Source organism: Marmota monax, unplaced genomic scaffold (assembly GCF_021218885.2).
Source record: "Marmota monax isolate L192 unplaced genomic scaffold, Marmota_monax_Labrador192_F-V1.1 WCK01_AAM20220418_F8-fsc00007, whole genome shotgun sequence".
NCBI classification, from domain to species: Eukaryota; Metazoa; Chordata; class Mammalia; order Rodentia; family Sciuridae; genus Marmota; species Marmota monax.
The window spans coordinates 19,919,510-19,941,457 of NW_026692781.1; the positions used below are offsets into that span (position 1 = coordinate 19,919,510).

The following is a 21,948-nucleotide window of genomic DNA, read 5'->3' on the forward strand; positions in this document are numbered from 1 at the left end:
GGATGGAATGGGAAGGAAAACGACAAATAATTATAGTTTCGCTGGTGAGAGTCTGCCAGGCTAAGTAGCAGAAATAGGAGAAGCGGATAAAGCTTTCAGCATTCTTAAAAGTCGTAGGGAAGTTCCTGGCACCACCGGGGGACGTGGGGTGCCTTGCCACTCCTGTGAACGCGGGAGGACACTTGACCATCGCTTGACCTCAACTCTGCGTTCTCGGTTTGAGGCCATCGTCAAGGAGTACTGCCGCTAACCCGGGCTCTAAGGGACTGAGACGGCACGGGAGCCCCGCTCTTGGGACAGGCTGCGACAGCGCGCACGGAAGTGCTTTTGGCTCTCTCCAGTCGGAGAACGACTCTTCCCCTCCAACTTCCTCCCGGGGCTGGGCTGCTCGGCCTCCCCAGCCGGCTCCTCCTCCTGCCCTGCCTCCTCCCACTGCCCGCCGCAGCTCTCAGGCCCGAGGTGCGGCGCTCACCCTGGCAGTCCCCAGCCCGTGACGCTGCGTTGAGCCGAGCTCAGAGGAGGCGAGGGGCACTCGCGCTGCCGCCCCCGCCTCGCGCACCCTGCGCCCCACTTCCAGGGCAGCCACTTGGAAACAGCCCCCTTGCCTCTCCCAGCGCTGTCCCAGGCAGGCTGGGAAGCGAGCGGCCGACAAGTTTGGGCGCGCGCGGGCGGCGGGCCGCTGGCACCGTGCGCCCCGGGAGGGGCGGCCGCCGCTCCAGGCTCGGCGTCCCGGGCGCACTTTGGCTATGGATTCTCCCGTGCGACGGCGGCTGCACCTTCGCTCCCGCCGCCTCCTGCTTCTTGTCTCCGGACTCCTACTGCCTCTCTGCGGCGCCTTCAACCTAGATGTGGACAGTCCCGCCGAGTACTCTGGCCCGGAGGGAAGTTACTTCGGCTTCGCGGTAGATTTCTTCGTGCCCAGCGCGTCTTCGTAAGTGGCGGCACTTGGAACGCGAGCCCACCCCCTCCCCCACCGCGCACCCACCCTGCGTTTCCCCACCCCCCGGGCTGATCTCCCAGACGATCCCGGCGTCTGTGCGTTCCAACCACACCAACTCCGGGGTGGCTTATATCCTGAGTGGGTGAACGCTCGACACCCAGTTCCATCTCTTAAAATTGGTTGGGGGCAGAAGGAGAGAGAGCTTTGAAGCAGATCTGTTCTTAAAATTTAGGAAAAGTGGGAAATCAACAAAGACTGGTCCTGCCGGACTTCGCCCAGCTTCTGTTTTGGTTAATTTCATCTCCCAACTTCTTTTTCTCCTGTACCAGTTAGCCCTTTTCTGCTTCACAGATTTAACACCCATTCTTTTCGCCCTCCCCCACTCTTTCCGCCTCTTAGTCTGATTCTGTTTCTTCTCACTCCTTTTCCAGACATTCTGATGACTAAAGTGACCATATTGTTGTATTAAATTCATTGTGTCTTATCTTTGGGACTGTCAGACATTTGAGCATTTGAGTTGAACAGATGAATTGAATGTGTCATTTGCGCTTTTTATAGTGATTCACTATTTAGGTCATTGTTCAGAAAGAACAAGAGTGTTTGCTGAGTTTTCACTCGCTGCAGGTCACTTGAATGCTGCATTATTTTTGTAATTCAGTTATGTTTTCAAATTGGCAACGTTCCGCTTTGCAACGACCCTCAGGATTTGAAACAGTTATATATTCATTATTGGATTGCAGATTGTCTCTGACTCTACTGAACACTGACATCATTCTCACCCCCACCCCACCCCCACTCCACTCCCATTTTAGCCTTAGAAATACTGATTTAACGAGTGTTCACTGCATAAGTTATGATGTTTAAATCTTTTCAAGAGGGATACTGTACATTCGGATCTAAGTTTTTAGAAGTTTTAACATATTTTTGTTTCTACGTTTTCTCTGTTAGGTATCCTTTTTGGGGAGGTTAGGAGGAAGGGTACAGGATAATTTGCATGGTCAGTACTTAAGACCATTTTCCCAATACATTCATGCCTAATTTGAGGGTGGTCTACATATTTTTCTGTGACTGTTAGGATATTCTTTAGGATTTGTTCTTGTCATTTTTTTTTTTTTCTGAATGTTACTGAGTATCATTCATTTTGATAACAACTTTTGCAACAATACTTAGATTGGATGCAGTTAGTGGAAACTAGGCATTGTTTCATGTAGCAGACTTAGATTTGTTTGTCATTTCCAGTCACAGTGGTTCTTGTATGACCTGAGCACAGATTTTTCCAAAGTGGTAAAAATGATAGTAACTTCAGATAGCATTTACAACTTCACATTCTATGTAATGTTTTTTAGGGGAGGAGGGAATACCAGAGATTAGATGAAAGGGCCTCACATATGCTAAGAATACTCTCTACCAGTGTGCTACTTCTTGATTTCATCATTTTAGCTAGTTTTACCATTTAAAAATTTTTGTTCACAGATATTTTAAAGTACATATCCTTTGACAGTATAATACATTTCAGTTGCTTCTAAGGATGCACCTTTAGATTTAATTTGTTTAGAATTTCTGATAATTAAATGTATAATGTGTCTTTTGTGAAAAGCAAGCATTTAAATACTTCAAAACTGATGGAGTGTTTTGCAGATATTCTGCAACAATTTCCTTGAGTTCAGTGTAGGGATACTTGACAAGATGACACACTTTTAAGTATTATTATTATGGAAAACACAGTAATATTTACTATTGATATTTGCTGTTGCAAGGCACGTGGCTAATCTTTGGCCAGTCATTATGATCATTGAATATACTAGGACTTCATACATCATATGACCTCATATGTTTATATAATCTCACCTGTTGGCCTTTAATGGTAACCTAAAATTGAAATAGGGTTTAAGTTCATGTAATATTTTAAAGTATTCATCAGCAATTTTGTTACTAGTAGAGTAGGAAACCCTAGTATTAAAATTAAATTAAAAAATGAAGCAAATAGAAACCCTTTGAAGTTTTTTTAAGAATAAAATATATATAAACAAAGGTTTCTACTTATCTTTTCAGATTAAACACAGATTAATTTTAAAATTATGCTTAATTTTGTAGAAACACACTTTTAAATTTAATAAGCATTGAATCCAAGGTACATGGGATGTCATTTACTATATTGCTAGTTGGATTTATTATTGTTATTTGGTGTTATCATAAACTAATAAGAGGGAAAAACACATAATAAAAGGTATTTGCTATTTAAGGAATTTCTTTCCTGCATAGGAGGAAGAATTAGTGAGCAAGCAACAGTTATGAAGTTTACTGCTGCCCCTTATAGTTTAAAGTGTCCAAATATCTTATGCAAGCTATAGAACTGTTTTATACCTTATTTTTATTTCTTCTTCTTTTTTAAACTAAGATAAAGATGAACTAAGATACACAAGTAGTAGAAAAATTATTATTCAATTATCTCCATATTATTGTTGTTGTGGGCCGATGTTTATTAAAGAGAAGAGAAAATGAAGTACTAAGCAGAAATGTTAAGGTTGCCACTCAAAAGATTGCTCCATAGATGAGTCTTAGGTTTGAAGTTGGAATTTCTAAAAATAGTGATTAAAAATCATGATCAATAAAATATTAGCATTGCATAGTTTTCTTTTTGTACGCATTGACTTATGGATACAATGTTGTTATATTTACATAAAATTGAAAGATCGGATTAAGGCCAAGAACTGTAATCCTGTTTTTCTTTTTTTTAAAATATTTTTTTAGTTGTAGATGGACACGATACCTTTATTTTATTTTTATGTGGTGCTGGGGATTGAACCCAGTGCCTCTCATGTGCAAGGCAAGCACTTTACCACTGAGGTACACAACCTCAGTCCAATCCTGTTTTTTTTGTGTGTGTGCAGAATAATTGGAGAAATCAAAAGCTGCATACTAGGTTTGAGTATTATAATGATATTTTACATTGGTAAATCTATTTTACAATTTGCAAAGCACATTTACTTATATCTTATTTCAGTACAAACCACCACGGGAAGTAGGGGAAAGGCCATGAACTAGTTCATATAGACAGGGAAATAGAAGCCAAGAGTTTAGTCTTAAGTTATTTGAGCAGCTTGGTGTGGGGTGGGGATAAGGGAGGGAGCAAAAGATAGCCTGTGTAATTCAAATCCTACTTACTTTATCTCTTGAAATACTGCATCCTCCCACCTCTTCCCAACCCCTGCCTGCTGGGGATCAAACCCAGGGTTCTATGAATGCTAGGCAAGATCTCTACTATTGCACTATATCTCCAGCTTACTGCTCTCCACCACCCAACTTTTTCCACAAATAATGATTTTTCCCCCCTTAAAGTTAATTGAGCACAGGAAGGGTTTACCACTGAGCTCTTTCTCCAACCCTTTTAATTTTTTATTTTGAGACAGGGTTTCCTTAGGTTGCTTAGGGCTGTGCTAAGTTGCTGAGACTGGCCTCAAACTTTTGATCCTCCTACCTCAGGCTCCCAGGTTGGGATTACAGGTTTGTGCCACTGTGCTTGGCTCCACATAATGAATTTTTTTTTTAAATATTTATTTTTGTAGTGTTAGGTGGACACAATATCCTCATGTTTATGTGGTGCTGAGGATTGAACCCAGCGCCTCACACATGGTAGTCAAGCACTTTACTAATGAGCTACAAGCCCAGCCCCACATGATGAAGTTTTAAAAAAAGCAATTTCCTTATGTATTCTCAAAATAGTATGTCATAAGGGTCTCATTTTACATACATATTTACATATGTACACATATTCATTCTCCAAGTAGTATATAAAGTTCTCATTTTAAATATATGTGTGTATATATATATATATATATACATATGTATACACATACATACATATATAAATGGTGTTGTACATTATACACACACACACACACACACATAAGTAGTGCTATATAGCACTAAATTCAATTTTTTTTTTTCCTCATTAGAAACAAATGGATTTGGGCTGGGGTTGTGGCTCAGTGGTGGAGCGCTTGCCTTGCATGTTTGATCCTCAGCACCACATAAAAACAAATAAAACAAAATAAAGGTATTGTGTCCATCTACAACTAAAAAAACATTTTTTTTTTTTAAAAAAAGAAACCAATGGCTCTTTTTTATAGTTACTGTGTATTACAGGACAAGGGATGGATGAGTATTTTATGGAAGGAGAATTTACTTTTAAACCTCTGGAAGTCCTGACATGGCAATACCTGGAAAGTTTTAAAACAAAACTGCTGCCCTGGTGTCATCTCAGATCTAAAAGTAGAGCTCAGTCGTGGTATTCCAGTGGGTTGTGGCTCATTTCTCCTTGATGAGCCCATCTTAATTCATTCTGACTAAATGTGAGCTCTTTTTTACCAAGAGATCTCCGCGGTTCCTCTGCTTCTATTAGTGGTGCCATCATTTTCACTGTTGCCCTGGAAATAATTCCATATTCCTCCCTCTCATTTTCTATTTTTCTTTGTCTCTCCTACTGCACTCCTCCAGCGTTAGTCAGTGCTTAGTCACCAGCAGAAGGTCTCAGAAGTCCCTCCTCTGTTAAGGTTTCCTGGTGTTCCTCTCTGCTTTCCACTTCTGTTACTGCCTTTTTTATCTCGGCCCTAGTCATCGCAGGTGTGGCCCCTGGTGCTCAGGTCGTACCTTCTCCCTCTGACCATCATGTGGCTCTCGGAGATGTATCAGACATCATATATGTTTCTTTTAGTTTTATATTTCAGAAACATCCTTTTGGATCCTAAAGTTCTTCTGCCACTCAGGTTCCTTCAACAGTGCTTCCATTGCCAGAGGAGTCCAGACTTGTCAACCCAGATAAGGCCATTGTGGTCTGCCTCAATCTGTGTGCACTTCTTAAAACTTCTCATTTCATTTCTCCCTTTACCATTGTAAACATTGTCACGACACTTTAAAAAATGACTTCAGTTCATAAACTTCAGTGTGGCTTTGGCTTTGCTGGCTGGTTTTTCTCATCATAAATAGCACCTATGTGGGGGCTACAGTCTTTAGTACTTAGAAAGCAAATCCTAGGTAGATTACTCCTGATTAAGGCCACAGGTTCATAGGACATTAGAGAAAGGAAAAATCTATGGGATTTTTAGATACTGTTTCTGTTTTACATCATACAATTGCTGATTCTAGTATATTTTTTAAATGAAGGTAAATCTGAAACTGGAATTATAGCTGTGAGATAACATTCAGCACTACTTTATCTACATTGCTTTGTACATGCATGTATGGTATATTTTTCCCAAAATTCCTTTTGGTGAAGTCTCATTGGTCACCTCAGAGTGGAGCTAAATATATTAAAACATGTTTTATCTTGGAAAGGTCAGTGCTGAAAGCAGCCAAATAACTCAGTTCATTTGGAGGGCTTGAAAAATGTCCTTGTCCTTGTTTGGCAGGTTGCCCTCCCTTGGTAGCCAGGGTCACATTCCCTGAAGCAACTGCCCTTCAAGTGCTCCTTGGATGGGAAGTGCATCCAAAGGCCATCTTCCTGGTTGGTTTTCGGATCCTGCCGTCTGTCTCTCACTTCTTTTTCTACTTCTTACACCTCTTCCCTTCCCTTTTTCCCTTCTCTTCTCTTGTCCTCTTTTATTCCTTTCCTCCTGTCTCCCTCCTCCTGCTCATTCTTCCCCGCGCTCTCTCCCTTGCTATACTTTCCCCCCTTATCTTTGAGCAGTTCTTGGCATGTTATTAATAACATACCCTGGGGATATAAACTTTAATTTTGGAGTCCTAAGGAGTCACTTAAAGCTTAGGAATCCAGTCATTGCAAAAGAATGGTGCGGGATCCTGATAATATTCTTGGGCAAACTTTTTGGAGACATATGGAGTCTGTCAGGAAAAAGTTGAAGACATGAATTGAAGTTGTTATTCAGCCATAGATGAATAACTGTATATAGCCATAGAATGATGATTTCATTGTTCATCAGTGAAATCTCTTGTCAGCTTTCTGGAACTCTGTGCATACACTCAACCTGTCCGCTTTGTCAGAAAAATGTTGTAAGCTAAATTTTCTATCCTTTATCCGTTTTTCCTTCATTTGAGTTACTGGACTCTATAGCCCTTTGAGAAAACTGAGTAAGGAAAATGGCTTTTCGAAACATATTTTTAGTTTTATATTTTCTACTTTGTTAGGGAATAGTTTATTAATTGTATTAATTGTCATTGATAGTTCCAATGCCATCATCTTGTATTTTTAGGATGTTTTTGGATTGTCTAAGTTTGCATTTGTCTGCTATTCACCTTTAGAAAATTTTTCTTGTAAATATTTATAGTGGACATTGTTATTTACATTCACTGGAACAGGGAACCAGGGACTCAGAGATTTAAAGTGACTTCCTCAATTGATTTGCAGTATTTATAGCTTTTAATGCCAAACGTTCCATCAGACTGTGCTGCTTATAGTATGAACATTTTTTTCTGGTTTGTTACCTCTCTCAACTGAATTCAGCTGTTATAGCCATTTATTAGATGAATTTTAAACTTACTTGATTTTTTTTAAAATAAAGATTTCATAAACAGTCTTTTCATTTTTGCAACATGTATTGCTTTTTCTATTCCTTAATTTTCTCAGATAACATCTTTTACCATTCTATACCTTTTATTCTATGCAAATATTTATTTTTTTCACTACAAAGCTATCTCTTAAGACTTTAACATATGTCTAAGGTAGTCTTACTTTCTCCATCTCACTGTTTCTCTCTTTTAAAAAACGCTTAAATATCTTAAAAGTAATTAAAATATCTTTAGCTTTTTTCTTCTAGTAGGCTAGCACTTAGGTATTGACAATGCTCTCACATTCCTTTTATATTATTCTACTATTTTTTGTGTATTTCACCAGTATACAAGACTACACATGAAGGTATGTTTAGGAAAGCTGGGTGAGCATCCATATTAGTACATCTAATTACTGTCATTTCATGCTTATAATGTGCAAATCTGATGAAAAGCGGCAGCCTTGTTTGTGGTCTTATTCAAGGAACTCAAGCTATGTGCTGCCAACACAGTGCTGTTTTCATTCCGAGGACTCTCCTACTGCGTCCTTTCTTCTGTCTTTGCTGAAGGCTTAAAATCTTCCCAGCTCTTTCTGTCTCATGGTGCCAAGTAAAGAAGATATCTAGAGTCCAAAATTGAATTGAGTTTAGTTTGTTTTGGTTTGGGGTACTGGGAATTGAACCTGGGGTGCTTTACCACTGTGCTACATCACCCAGTGATTTTTCTATTTTTTTTTTTTTTTTTTGAAATAAGGTCTCTTAAATTGCTTAGGACCTTGCTAAGTTGCTGAGATTGGCCTCCAACTTTCATCCTCCTGGTTTAGCCCTCTGAGTTGCTGGGATTATGGGCGTGCATCACCATACTTGTCTTTTTTTGGGGGGGGCGGGGGTCGGTGTACCAGGGATTGAACTCAGGGGCACTTCACCACTGAGCCAAATCTCCAGCCCTATTTTATATTTTATTTAGGGTATCGTTGAGTTGCTTAGCACCTTGCTTTTGCTGAAGCTGGCTTTGAACTCTCGATCCTCCTGCCTCAGCCTCCTGAGCTGCTGGGATTACAGACATGTGTCACTGCTCCCACCACTGTATCTGTCTTTGAATAAAATTTTTGAATAGGGAAATTGTTTTAAGGATAATTAAATGGTTGGACATTTAGTAGAGGATAATTTCTTCATCCTAGGGATATTAGAGCATACTGGAAAATTACTTTTTAAAAATATGTGATTACTTTGAGAACTATAATTATTAAATTTGCTTGTTACTCCATCATGAACTTTTCTTGAGTTTTTACATGTGTGGCAGGCATAAGGGTGAATTAGAGCCCCCTATATTCGAAGAAGCAATTTATCATAAGGTGGGAACAATAGTTTTGACAAAACATTATAAATGGTTCTATTAAGTGATAATTGATACCAATCTAGAAATGAATTTGAATGTAGGTGTCAAGGCAGATTCTGTGAACTAGTTCTAACCCCTGGAGCCTGGTATGGTCCACAACACTCAAAACATGTCGATACCTGTATATTATCCTTCTTAGGACTACTGCATAAATGACCCAAGCCCTTTTCAAGGTATAGCCCTTGAAATGCACACTTGTGTGAAATGTTATTTTTCATCAAGATATACAGGAAAAAATATTTAATTCAGATGATGTACAGTTTTGTGATTTTTGAGATCATTTTTTCTTTAATGGTAGTGGAGCTATAACCTAGCACTAGACTTTCATGTTAGGCAAGTACTCTCTTACTGAGTTACATCACCAGCCCTGTGGTCAAAGTTTTGACCTACTGAAAGAAAAGAACATTATACATGTAATTTATATATTTAAATAAATGTAAATTCACATACATATGTAATTTGGCTATGTAAATCAGCTCTGCTCTAGAAAAAGAATAAGGAGGTTGTGGTACGCATGTGGGGGGGTAAGGGTCAGGAATAGGAGTAGGTGGCAGTTCATTTACTCAATTCTAATTTTTTTTTACTTATGAAAGATTCTTACTGAATGAAAACTAAGTTGATTTCCTACCCAGAATTATTTTGTTATAATGGAAGAGACCCAACGTTGGTATATTATTGATGCCAAATATGACTGCATAAAGCTTTATTAAACAGGGCGTGGTTTGCTTGTGAGTTTCATTTTTATTTTCAATTTGCAGGTTTCAAGATAAGTCTCAGACAGGAAGATGCTTATAACTAGTAATTCACACAGCCAGTTTTTTGTCTAGTCTAGATGAAATTCGGTAGCTCCTGCCCAGAATAAATGAAATTGAAATTGATTTAAGAAAATTAAAATGAGTGCATTTCACATTTAAAATGTAGGTTTGCTCATAATTTCACAAAAGGGGAAAACAATTGTAAATATACTTAGCATTTAAGGAAATGAATGATAATGACATAGCATTTACTTAGTGATGTGTCTACCCATATCCTGTTTTTTCTTCCTCTGCATCTCAATCAATTTCTTTAGAAGACCGTGAGTCTCCACTATATCCTCTTTCTCCTCTGAATTCCTGAGAGTGGTTCCTCTTTGGAGTGTTCTCCTAGGATGACTTCTCTCTGAAGCTCCTCCGGGGTGAACTCATCTATTTTATGATCTGATACTCTCAGCACACTATTTCTCAGGCAGAGCTCTCCTCAGAGCTCCAGGCTACCAATTAGGTGTCTCAGACATCTCAAGTTGACATACTGAGCTAAATTCATGGTTTCCTGTAAATACTTAATCTGCCTTCCACTCCTAGACTCTATAAGCTTCCCTCGAATCCATGCATGCAAGAAAGATCCCTTTCTCCCATCTTCAGAGCCACCAACTCTCCCTGTTAATTCTAATGCAGATTTCTTCAATCTGCCCACCTTCCTCTCTCCACCCACCTTCCTACTGCAGGTCACTGTCACCTCCCGGCACTGTTGCAGATCTCTTGCTTTCCTTGTTCTATTTTTCTCTTTATTTTTGGTACTGGGAATTGAATTTGGGGAGCATTCGACCACTGAGCCACATCCCCAGCCCTATTTTGTATTTTCTTTAGAGATAGGGTCTCACAGAGTTGCTTAGGCCCTTGCTTTTGCTGAGGCTGGCTTTGAACTTGAGATCCTCCTGAGCCTCTGGGATTATAGGCGTGTGCCACCGTGCCCAGATTATTCTTCTCTTTCTTTCTCTTTTTCTTTTCTTTTTTTTTGGAGACAGGATCTCCCTACATAGCCACAGATTGGACCTCAAACTTGTGATCTCTTGCCTCAGCCTGCTGAGTAGCTGGGAATACCAGAGTGTACCACCATGCCTAGCTGTATTCCCTTCTTAATGCTTTCCCCAAAGGGTATGAAATTTAGTTTTCTTAAGTTTTCAAATGACTTGTGCCAGACTCCCAAACTGTTTTTCTGTGCCACTCCCAGCTTGCTCTTATTTCAGCCACACCTTTTCTCCTGTAACTCCTGCAGACTAAATTCTTTCCTGCCTGGGATCTTTCTGTCTTGTTTGGGGTTCCCCGTCAACCGCTTCCTCTCACTCCCTCATCCCACATTTCTTCTCTGTTCTTCCCTCACAGATGCTCCTGAAGGCCCACTTTAGAATCTTGTTTACCCATTTAAAAAAAAAAAAACATTTTACTTTTTAGTTGTAGTTGGACACAATACCTTTATTTATTTTTATGTAGTGCTGAGGATGGAATCCAGGACCTTGCATGTGCTAGGCGAGCACTCTGCCACTGAGCCACAACCCCAGCCCCTTGTTTACCTCAATTTACTGTGAGTTTCTGGAAGATCATTTCCCTGACTGCTTTTTCTTAAGGAGGCCTCTCTTCCCTATTCTTTAAAGACAGCGTCCCTAGAGAAAACTCCTGTCATCTAAAGGATCTGTGCTGTCCTTCATCCCTTAGAGAGAACTTTCCTTTATCTGAAGAAGATCTCCTCTCCCTATTCCCAAATAATCTTTCTTGGCCAATTGTTGGCTCTCTTCATTACAATATGAGTAATTTGTTTCTTTGTTGGCTAGTTTCTTGCCTCCAGGGGAATGTGCACCCCACTGAAAGCAGGTGTCCCTAGTTCTGCACTGCCTTTATGAAGAGGAGATGCTCTATTCACACCTTTTTTGAATGAATAAAACACAACAAAAGACAGCATTTTCTTATACTTAAGATTTTTGGCTACTGATTATTTTGTCTTCAATTTATTTTACGCTAATAAAAAATGAAATAGTAGTCATACATAATCTTTGACCAGAAAGCCACTAGATTACTCTTGTGAAGAGAAATTTTTCAGTCACCATTAAATGAAAGGATCGAGATACAATAGTTCTAATCAAAGATAATTTTTTAAAATGGAAAAATGGTAATATTTATAATTATCATATTTTGTAATAATCTATTTAGACTTATTTATTTTGCTCTGCAAAATATAGAAACTACATAACAGGGCACTAAATTACAATTAGGTGTAGGAAGTTCTGGTGTTCTGTTGCACTGTAGGGTGACTATAGATAACAGTGTACTCTCTACTTCAAAAAGCTAGAAGAAAGAAATGTGCATGTTTTCACCTAACAGAAATGATAAAATGCTTGTGGAGATAAATATGTTCACTCTGATTTAAATATTACATAAAGTATACTTGTGTCAAAATGTATCACAGTGCCTCATAAATATACACAATTTTTATATACCATTAAAATTAAATTTAAATTTAAAAAATGAATATCAGATCACACAAATTGACATAAAACTTCCTTGACTTTAGGTAGCATACGTTTTTGAAACAGCTTTATTGATATATGTGACATACAATAATTTGTACATATTTAAAGTGTACAATTTGACCAATGTGCATTTTTAAATGAATGTAGCCCTGAAGTTATCATGTGATATTTTTTAGATGAAGTAGACCAAATAGTACATGTATGTAAGAGAATACCAAATGAACAAGGAAAATTATGCCCTCTGTAAGTAGTTTTTAAAAGTAGTTGTGGATACTATCAAGAGAATGATTCCTCCTCATAAATTGTAAGATATTGCTGATGCTTGGTGTCAATTAAAATATTGTCCATCCCTTTTGTATTTTAGTAGGATGTTTCTTCTGGTGGGAGCTCCCAAAGCAAACACTACCCAGCCTGGGATTGTAGAAGGAGGGCAAGTACTCAAATGTGACTGGTCTTCTAGCCGCCGGTGCCAACCAATTGAATTTGATGCAACAGGTAAATGTTGATAATGTGGCCCGTTCTCTTAATTTACATTATTTGTTTTTTTAAAAAATGTTTTTTTTTTAAAGTAATATTCGTTGTGTTAATAAAGTAATGAATATAATCACCACAGACCCTCAGGGATAGTTGTATAAGAACAAATGATTTGTGTATGATTTCCTCCATAATTTTGTGGCATAAGAAAGCATTAAAAATACATAATTTCTGGACTCAAACTAAAAAGGTTCTTCTCAACAAAAGAAACAATCACGTTTTGGGACAAATTTTTGCCTCACACACATTAGATAGAGCACTAATATCCAGGATGTATAAAGAACTCAAAAAATTTAACAACAACAACAACAAAAACAAACAACCCAATTAATAAATGGGCTGAGCGCAGACATTTCTCAGAAGAAGATACACATTTGATCAAGAAATATATGAAAAAATGTTCAACATCTCTAGTAATCTGAGAAATGTAAATTAAAACTACTCTAAGATTTTATCTCATGCTAGTCAGAATGGCAGTTATCAAGAATACAGACAATAGGGGCTGGGGATGTGGCTCAAGCGGTAGCGCACTTGCCTGGCATGCATGCAGCGCTGGGTTCGATCCTCAGCACCACATACAAATAAAAAGAATACAGACAATAATAAGTGTTGACGAGGATGTAGAGGAAAAGGCACATTCATACACTGCTGGTGGGATTGCAAATTGGTGCAATCAATCTGGAAAGCAGTATGGAGATTACTTAGAAAACTTGGAATAGAACCACCATTTGACTCAGCTATCCCACTCCTCGTTCTATACCCAAAGAACTTAAAATCAGCATACTATAGTAACGTAGCCACATCAATCTATAGCAGTTCAATTCACAATAGCTAAACTGTGTAAGCAACCTAGATGCCCCTCAATAGATGAATGGATAAAGAAACTGTGATATATACCCACATACACACACTCACACACACACAAAATGGAATATTACTCAACATTAAAAGGGAATAAAATTATAGCACTTGCAGGTAAATGGATGGAGTTAGAGAAGTGAAGTAAACGAATCCCCAAAAACCAAAGGCCGAATGTTCTCTCTGATAAATGGATGCTGATCCATAAAGAGTGGAAGGGAGGCATGTGAAAAATGGAGGAACTGTGATTGGGCAAAGGGGAGGGTGCATGGGGGCAGGAAAGATGGTAGAATGAGATGTCCATCATTACCCTAGGTACATGTATGACTGCATGTATGGTGTGATGCTACATCCTGTATAACCACTGAAATGAAAAGTTGTGCTACAATTGTGTACAATGAATCAAAATGCATTCTGCTGTCACATATACCTAATTAAAAATAAATAAATTAAAAAATATATCATTTCCGTTGCTTTAGATGTCTTCCAATTTAAATTGATAGTGTTGGTAGAGAAATTTAAGGGACATTTATTAATGTGGTTTTGCATTTCTTCTAAGAAAAAGGAGATCATAGGTTCAGAAAGCTTTTTGTCATTTCTCTGTCAGCCAGATTGAAGCATGACTTACTGATCATTATGGAAGATTAGCTCCCTGATCATGACTTCATCCAAGCCTTGGGCTGTGCTACAGAAACCAGCTGAGGAATCTTTTATATTCAAGTAGATTTAGATGACTCAAAACAAACAAACAAAAATCCCTCTTATTCAGAATTCACTGGGAAAATTGTATGTTGTCTTTCTGGTAATAGGATAATTTTATCTTCAGGAAAAAATTTCAGAGTCAGGATTGTGATAGTAGGGAGAAAAATTGCATAATTTAAGTTTTAATTTATATCATTGAAACTAAATATCCATAATTCTTTGTACGTTTATATTGATGTATGAAAGTGCCTGTATGTGTGTATATATGTGTGTGTATGCTGACATATTTATATTAATATGGATTTAGTGAATTCTCAAAGAAATAATGTGGCATTTTTTCTAGTCTAATAGTTGCCCCCACTCCATCTACCACTAAATCTTATCCCTAGTCCTAGTGTAAATTTTATGCAATTTTTTAATGATTTTTGATTTGTTGCTTTGATTAGAATGCTTTAAGATAAGCCTGAATAAAATTAATTCACTTTTTTTCCATATTGTTGTTTCCTCCTGGTTCAAAAATATATTATTCTGGGAATTATATCAGTGAAACAGGAATCATGATGTAGACTGTTCCATTCCATGTGAGGGATGAGTGCCAAATCAGTAATTAATCCTGTTAAGAGGAACCAAGTCACGATGGTTCTTTTCCATTTGAAATTATCAACATTAAACTCTATTTTTTTTTCATGTGACAAAAACTTGGAAAACCTCCAGAGTTTTATAAACAGGCACAGTTTTAACACAAATAGAAAAATACCTCTTATTCAGAATATTCTGGGTCAGAACATTTATCTTCTAATACAATATGAATATTAATAAAATGAAATGCAGTTCAATTTTGATAAGATGAAATGTTTTGATATATTTCTGTTTTCAATAACATGAGTTTTGTATATTTCAAGATAAATTTGTTGTTGTTTTTTGAAATTTGGCTTCAGATCTTATTGTACTTATTGAAAAAATAAAATATGTACATGATAATAAAAATTTCAGTCTGTCCAAAGGGGGATAAGATGAAAAACAGGATTCTTAAACTAGCTTACCCAGAGGCAATGTCTCTTATCACAGCAATTTATCCTTCTAGAATTTTTTATACATGTATGCATCCTTAAGAAAAAAACAATTCGTAAATAGAAACGTACTGTTAGACACTGCCCCCACCTCTGGAGTTCAATCCAAGATGACAAGCTTACTTGCAGCTTTGCTTTCTGAATAATGTTTATATTTTAGCAAGCATAAAAAAAATAGAAACCTCAGTGTAAAATTTATTATCATTTGGATTTGTGAAATTTGGCTTTGAAATATTTTTGTTAGTTTTCTTTTAAACTCTTCTGACTTACCACTTACTTATCTTCTGGGTTTTTCTTTTTCTCTCTGATTTTCTTGACATATTATGTAAACAAAACCACAACTGGGATGCAAAAAAAAAGAAAAAGAAAAAGGCCCGGTTTCCTATTTTACATGTTTATGCAATGACTGAAATATCACAGCAGTTGCCTTCTTGGAATTTAAACCCTTTTATCCAGTAAATTCTCTATAATTTGTAGACTTTTAACCAAGGTCTATATAATATTTGAAAACTGATTTTTCCCCCCAAATAGTCATAATAATTAGAATTTTGAGGCATTATAGAATTAGTGAAAACAAAAAGATCATTTTGGGGCATGGTTTTGTTGTTGTTTTAGGCTAAAATGACTGATCTGTAGAAAAATCACAATTTTTCTGAATTTGGACATGGAAACAGAACTGAAGCCACAGATTAGCATATGATTTAGTTTAGGAATTAATGATCTATATATTTTCAGAAGTAAATGTATTCTGAAACTATATTGGGCTGTTATATAAAACAAATAATATGGACACTATTCATGTAGCAGACTAGGGCAGTCTAATCTCAGTTTTGTGTATGTGTTAGTCTTCGTTTCCTATTGCTTTTGTCATAAATTAGCACAAACTCAGTGTCTTTTCTTTTTTGGTGCTGGGAGTTGAATTTATGGCTTTGCACATGGAAAGCATATGCTCTACCACTGAGCTACACCCCCATCCCCTAGATGTCTAAAAACAACACAAATTTGTTATCTTCAGTTCTGGAAGTCAGAGGTCCAAGATGGGTGTCACTGGGCGAAAATCAGTTGTTCGTAATGCTGCATATCTTCTGCAGGCTGTAGCGGGAAACTTCGTTCCTTTCCTTTTCCATGTCCTAGAGGCCACCAGTGTCCCATAGCTGGTGTCCCCTTCCTCCCATCATCAAAGCCAGCAGTGACTCCCGAGTCTTTCTTGTATTGTATCACTCTAACATGGAATCATCCATCTCCCTCTTGGGGCCACACAGATAATCCAGAATAATCTTTCATTTTAAGTTTCTTAATTTGATAAACCTGCAAAGTCTTTTTTTTTTTTTTTTGCCATGTAATGTCACTTAATCAAGAGAAAGTTTCTGCGAATTAGGATTTGGATACCTTGGCCTGCAGGTGGAGGATTACTCTATCTACCACAGGGCCATTTTAAATATCTTGTTAATTGACATTAGTTTATTCTGAAAGCTGCTTCCAGACCAAAAAAAAAAAAAAAAAAAATCTGCTGGCTCAGATTCAGGCTCTCATTAGGTGACCCTTGGGCAGGTGACTTACTTATGTTTGCCAGCCTCAGTTTTGCCATTTGTCAAAGAACCATAATATTTAACTCTCACATTGTTGAATAGACAAAGGAAATCATGTCTTTGAAGGTATTTTGTAAACAGGAAGCACCATACATGTAAAGAAAGGATGGTTTATATCAGGCTTATAGCTAAACTATGGGAAGGTGAATAATTAAGGAAGAGGAAAGACATAAAGATAATTATGGGTGTGGATATTAAATGGATTATATATTGGCTTACATTTTAACTTCTGTTATTGTGACATTTGGGAAAATCCTGCCCTTGCAACATATTTTCCTTTTCTAAAGGAAGCGGATGTTGCTAACAGACTGATCATTGCCCAATTTTCTCCACAATAAATATTTTCCAAAAAAGATAGACTGCCAGTCTCCCTGGGAAAGGAAAATATATATTACCTGGACCTGCCAAAGACTCTTTGCTTAGAAATAGGTTGTTGGTATGCTTGTGAAATATGTCCTTTAAAAATAGGAGAAGGTCCTACTTCTATATGCCAGATATGGTGCGGATGTCACCTTTTGCCCACCAGGCCCATCCTAGAGAAGGTCAGAGGTCAGATTCTTTTTTGAAATATCTTGCTACCACACTTAGCTACTTCTTCAGAATGGCTGAGCTTTAGGCTGTGGGTGGACTGACAGTGCTAGTTCTCTGTCAAGAAAAATGCTGTGGAGTGTTTTCTGCACATTACAAGACTTTGTATTTAATAGAGAATAAGTGGCTTTCTAGTCTCTGAGCCATACAGTTTGCATCTCATTGCAATTAAAACACTCACTCAGATTGACTCTAAAATAGCCTCCTTTAACTCCCTCCTTTTGGTGAATTTTGTCTTCCAGAGTTATGTCTACAGTTTTCTACTATTGCAACAGTCCTGTAAATTATAAAGTTAAGAACAAAAATAGTCTCCCTTCCTTGTTAATAGAACATAAATTTATACTAAGGATTTTTTTATATGAAAATGTTTCTCCTGATATAATCTGTAATCTCCTGATCCTGAATTATGTAGTTAGAGAACTGGTAAGCACCTCAGAAATCGTTTAGCCCCATTTATTTATCACTAATTAACTAACATTCCTGCAGTTAGTATTTTATTTTCAATGTTTTGCTGAAACTAAACCCTCACAATCCTTTAAAGTACGACTTCTTTGCTGTGCACTTTGGTCTTTGATTTGACTCATACATTCTTCAATACTTAACATTGGATTGGATTTTTTTCTTTTTCTTTCTTTCTTTCTTTTTTTTTTTTTTTTTTACATTTTCAGTAAAGCGTTTTTGTTTTAAAATGTTAGATGCTTTCAGGACCATTTCCTTCTCATCAGTAGGAGAAAACAAACCAGCATTGATAAAGCAGTGGGTGCTTTCAAAAGGCCTGTATTCTTTGTGCAGGATTCTAGCAGTACCAGTAGACTTACTCAAGGAAGAAGGGAGATTTTGATTCTCTGTTTCTGTGGTGGTGATAATTCAATAAATAAATAAATATCAATCCCAGTAAAACAAATCTTATCCTGTTTTGTTCTGGATATACTTTTCTGATGCTTTTCATTCATTTCTAGAAGGTATCTGTATCTTATGTACAAGACTTTTTTTTGTATAGTTCTGTGCAAATTGATTATACTTTCTCATGTCTATGGATTATGATTTCAGAATACATCTATTTATCTATATATGGATGATTAAATTTTTAGTAGTTTTTGATTTGAAACACATTGGATTTAGGGACCTTTGTTTCTTGCCTTTGTCAATATAGTTATTCTTTTAGAGTAGTTCAAAGAACTTTTGATGTTTATAAAGCAAATCAATACAGTTATGCTTTTAAGAGCATTTAAAAACATTTTAGAAGTTTATAAAGTAAATCATCCCTTCATCAGATTCCTAGGAAGTTAATGCTTAAAAATGCATGGAAGAACTTTTCTAATTGAAATGTTCTTGGATTTTATGAACTAAAATTCCTTTGTGTGTATGAGTTAAAAATGTAAACATAAAGTAAATTAAGAGAGAATGTGAACACTCCTAACTAACCTTTTCCATGTGAAGGTTAATGGTTTATTTCCAAACTGCTTTGTTAAAAAAAATCTTTAAAACATTATGTAAATCATGTGTGTCTATTGATGAGAGTATGAAAAGAAAAGAAAAGAAAAGAAACTTAGAGGCAAAAAGAAAATAAAAATCATCTAAATCCTATTACCCAGGAAATTAGGAACCATAATGTGTGTGTGTGTGTGTGTGTGTGTGCATGTGTGTGTGTGTGTAAATACATAAAATCATAATTTACTCAATCTGTCTCCTATTATGTTAGGCATTTTGCTGCCTTACTACTTTAAAAACTTTGAACATGTTGAACATTCTGGTTAGTTTTAGTTTATATTTAAATGAATCTTTAATGAATTTCTAAATATAAAATTTAGAAGTCAAAGAAATATTTTTAGGACTTCCTTATATATTTATCAAGTAGGAAGATATTGATACAGCTTATATCTTTGAACCAAATTTGATACTGTCTTTTTTATCTAACAAGTGAAACAGTTATTTTGTTTAATTGATGTTTCTATTCTTTTGGTGAATTTGATTTTTTTTACCTGCTTATTATTTTTTGTTGTTGTTTTGTATTATCTATTCTTATTCTTGATATATTGTATTATTAACACATCTGTTTATTTATTTACTTAATTTGCAGTGCTGGGGATTGAATCCAGGGCATTTTGAATAATCCACAAGTGCTCTACCACAGAGCTATATGCCCAGCCCAAATATAATCTTTTTTATTTCTATTTTTTTCTCTTTCTGTGTGTGTTTGTATGCATGTGGTGATGATGCTGTGGTATTGCTGCTGGGGATAGAACTCAGATCCTAGAGCATGACAAGCAAGTGCTCTGCACTGAGCTATACATCTCTAGCTTCAAATCTGTTTATTTTTTTTTATTAATTTGGATAATTGGTCTTTATCATAAATATTCATTTCTGTTCGGTGTTGCAGCTGCTTTTCTATCTGACAGGTTCATTACTTTCTTCTTTCTTCTTCTTCTTCTTCTTTTTTTTTTTTTTTTGGTATCAGGCATTGAACTCAGAAGCAGTTAACACTGAGCCATTTCCCCAGTCCTTTTTTGTATTTATTTAGAGACAGGGTCTCACTGAGTTGCTTAGTACCTCATTGTTGCTGAGACTGGCTTTGAACTCATGATCCTCCTGCTTCAGCCTCCTGAGCTGCTGGGATTACAGGCACACCCGGTCAGATTCATCACTTTTTAAAACAGCATTAATAGGTAAAATTTTACAATAATATTTACCTATGTTAAATGTGCAGTTGAATGAATTTTATCATGTTTTTAAACTTTCATATCATTACTAGAGTCTAATTCCAGAGTATTTTGATCTCCCTAAAAAGAAATCTTATGTTTGTATTAGTCTATCCCCATTTGTACTTTATCCCTAAGCAACATTAATCTTTTGTGTGTATTTATTTCCTCTTTTTATATTTCATATATATATGTGTAACTATAAAATCCCCAATCAACCTTTACTTTTTTCTGTTGCTGAGTAGTATTTGTTTAATGGATAAGTATTTTGTTCATTCTTCATTTTGCATTATGCAGACATATGGGTTATTTGGCTACTGTGAACAGTGCTACCATGAACATTTGTGTACAAGTCTGTGTGGGTATATATTTTCATATTTCTTAGGTACTTAGGAGTAACATTTTTGGGTCATATGGTAATCTACATGTAACTTCTCTGAAAGCTGCCAAACTGTTTTCAAACGTCTTTGGATTGTTTTGCCTCCCCATGGCAATATATTAGGGTTCCACTTTCTCTTCTTCCTTAGAGACACTTGTTCTCTTTTTTATAATAGCCATCCTGGTGAGTGTGAAGTCATTTTTCATTATGGTTTTGGTGTGTGTTTACCTGTTGACTAATTAAGCTGAGTATCTTTTCTTAGGCTTATTATTATATTCCTGTTAGAGAAATGTCTGTTCTTCTAGTCCTTTGCCCATTTTTAATTAGGCTTTCTATTAAGTAAAACTGTTTATTTTTGTATTTGTTTTTATTACTTTGGATACAAGTCTTTTATCCAGTGCGTGATAAGCAAGTATCTTTTCAGTTTTTTAATGGTATCTTTTCAGTTTTTTAATGGTGTTTTTGAAGCACAGAAATTTTAATTTTGACATTGTCCAACATGTCAGATCTTTCTTTTATCAGTAAGCTTTTGATTTCCTAAACCAGTCTAACCCAAGTCATGAAGATTTATTCCTCTGTTTTCTTCTAAGAGTTTCATAGTTTTACCTCTAATATTTTAAAATGTCTGAGATTTCATCTAGTTTTTTTTTGTATTGTTCTGAAGTAGTATTCCAAATGAGTCATTTTGCATAGGAATATCCAATTATTCCAGCACCATTTGTTGAAAAGATTCTTTTTTATTGATATTTCTTGGCTCCTTTGTTGACTATAAATGTAAGGGTGTCATGGGTGTTAAAACATAATACTAATTACAAATGTATTTCCCCATTGACTAAAATACACATTCAGATGTCAGAGATGTTAATAGCTGAATACTAGCAGCCCCGATTTGAAGAAAGACATTTTTTCCACTACACTATTAGGTGAATATATGGTACCAGTAGCTATGTTACTACCTCATCATTATTTTCCCTCAAATATATTTTATAGTGTTTGAGACTCTCTGAAAATATCTTATTGCTTATGTAATTATTTATTATTTCTTCTCATTGAAAAGCAAAGACTTCATCTCTCTTATTTACTGCTCTATTTCTAGCATTGGACATAGGAGGTACCTAGGACTTACTGTTTAATGCATGATCAAAAGAGATTTTTTTTCCTCAGACCTGTCAAATTTTACACAAATATATAAGCTCTATTGGGAAATTTTTCTTTGAAGCAAATTTGTTTTAGGAAGTACAACTGAGCAGAAGTGATGTCTGAGTTAAAAAAGCTGCTTGAGTTATCTATTTTATTAAAGGACTGATATAGGATGGTGCCGCAGTCTGGCTGGACACAAATGCTGCAGTCTGGCTGGGCACACAATCACGAGCCACCACACAGCTTGTAGATTCAAACAGCAAC

The 21,948-nt window shown here is 36.5% G+C and overlaps 1 protein-coding gene across 2 annotated transcripts in view; it reads left to right on the forward strand.

Annotated features, from left to right (window-relative positions):
- Window positions 1-431: 431 nt before the first annotated feature.
- Window positions 432-21,948, forward strand: part of Itgav (integrin subunit alpha V) — a 92,880-nt gene continuing 71,363 nt past the window's right edge. The window contains exons 1-2 of one of the 2 annotated variants that reach the window (XM_058580304.1): window positions 432-931; window positions 12,493-12,620. In XM_058580304.1, coding sequence (XP_058436287.1) covers window positions 747-931; window positions 12,493-12,620 — 313 coding nt within the window. In that variant the 5' untranslated portion in view covers window positions 432-746. Of the gene's footprint in view, window positions 932-12,489; window positions 12,621-21,948 lie in introns of both variants that reach the window. The other variant, XM_046447365.2, reaches the window with a different exon arrangement.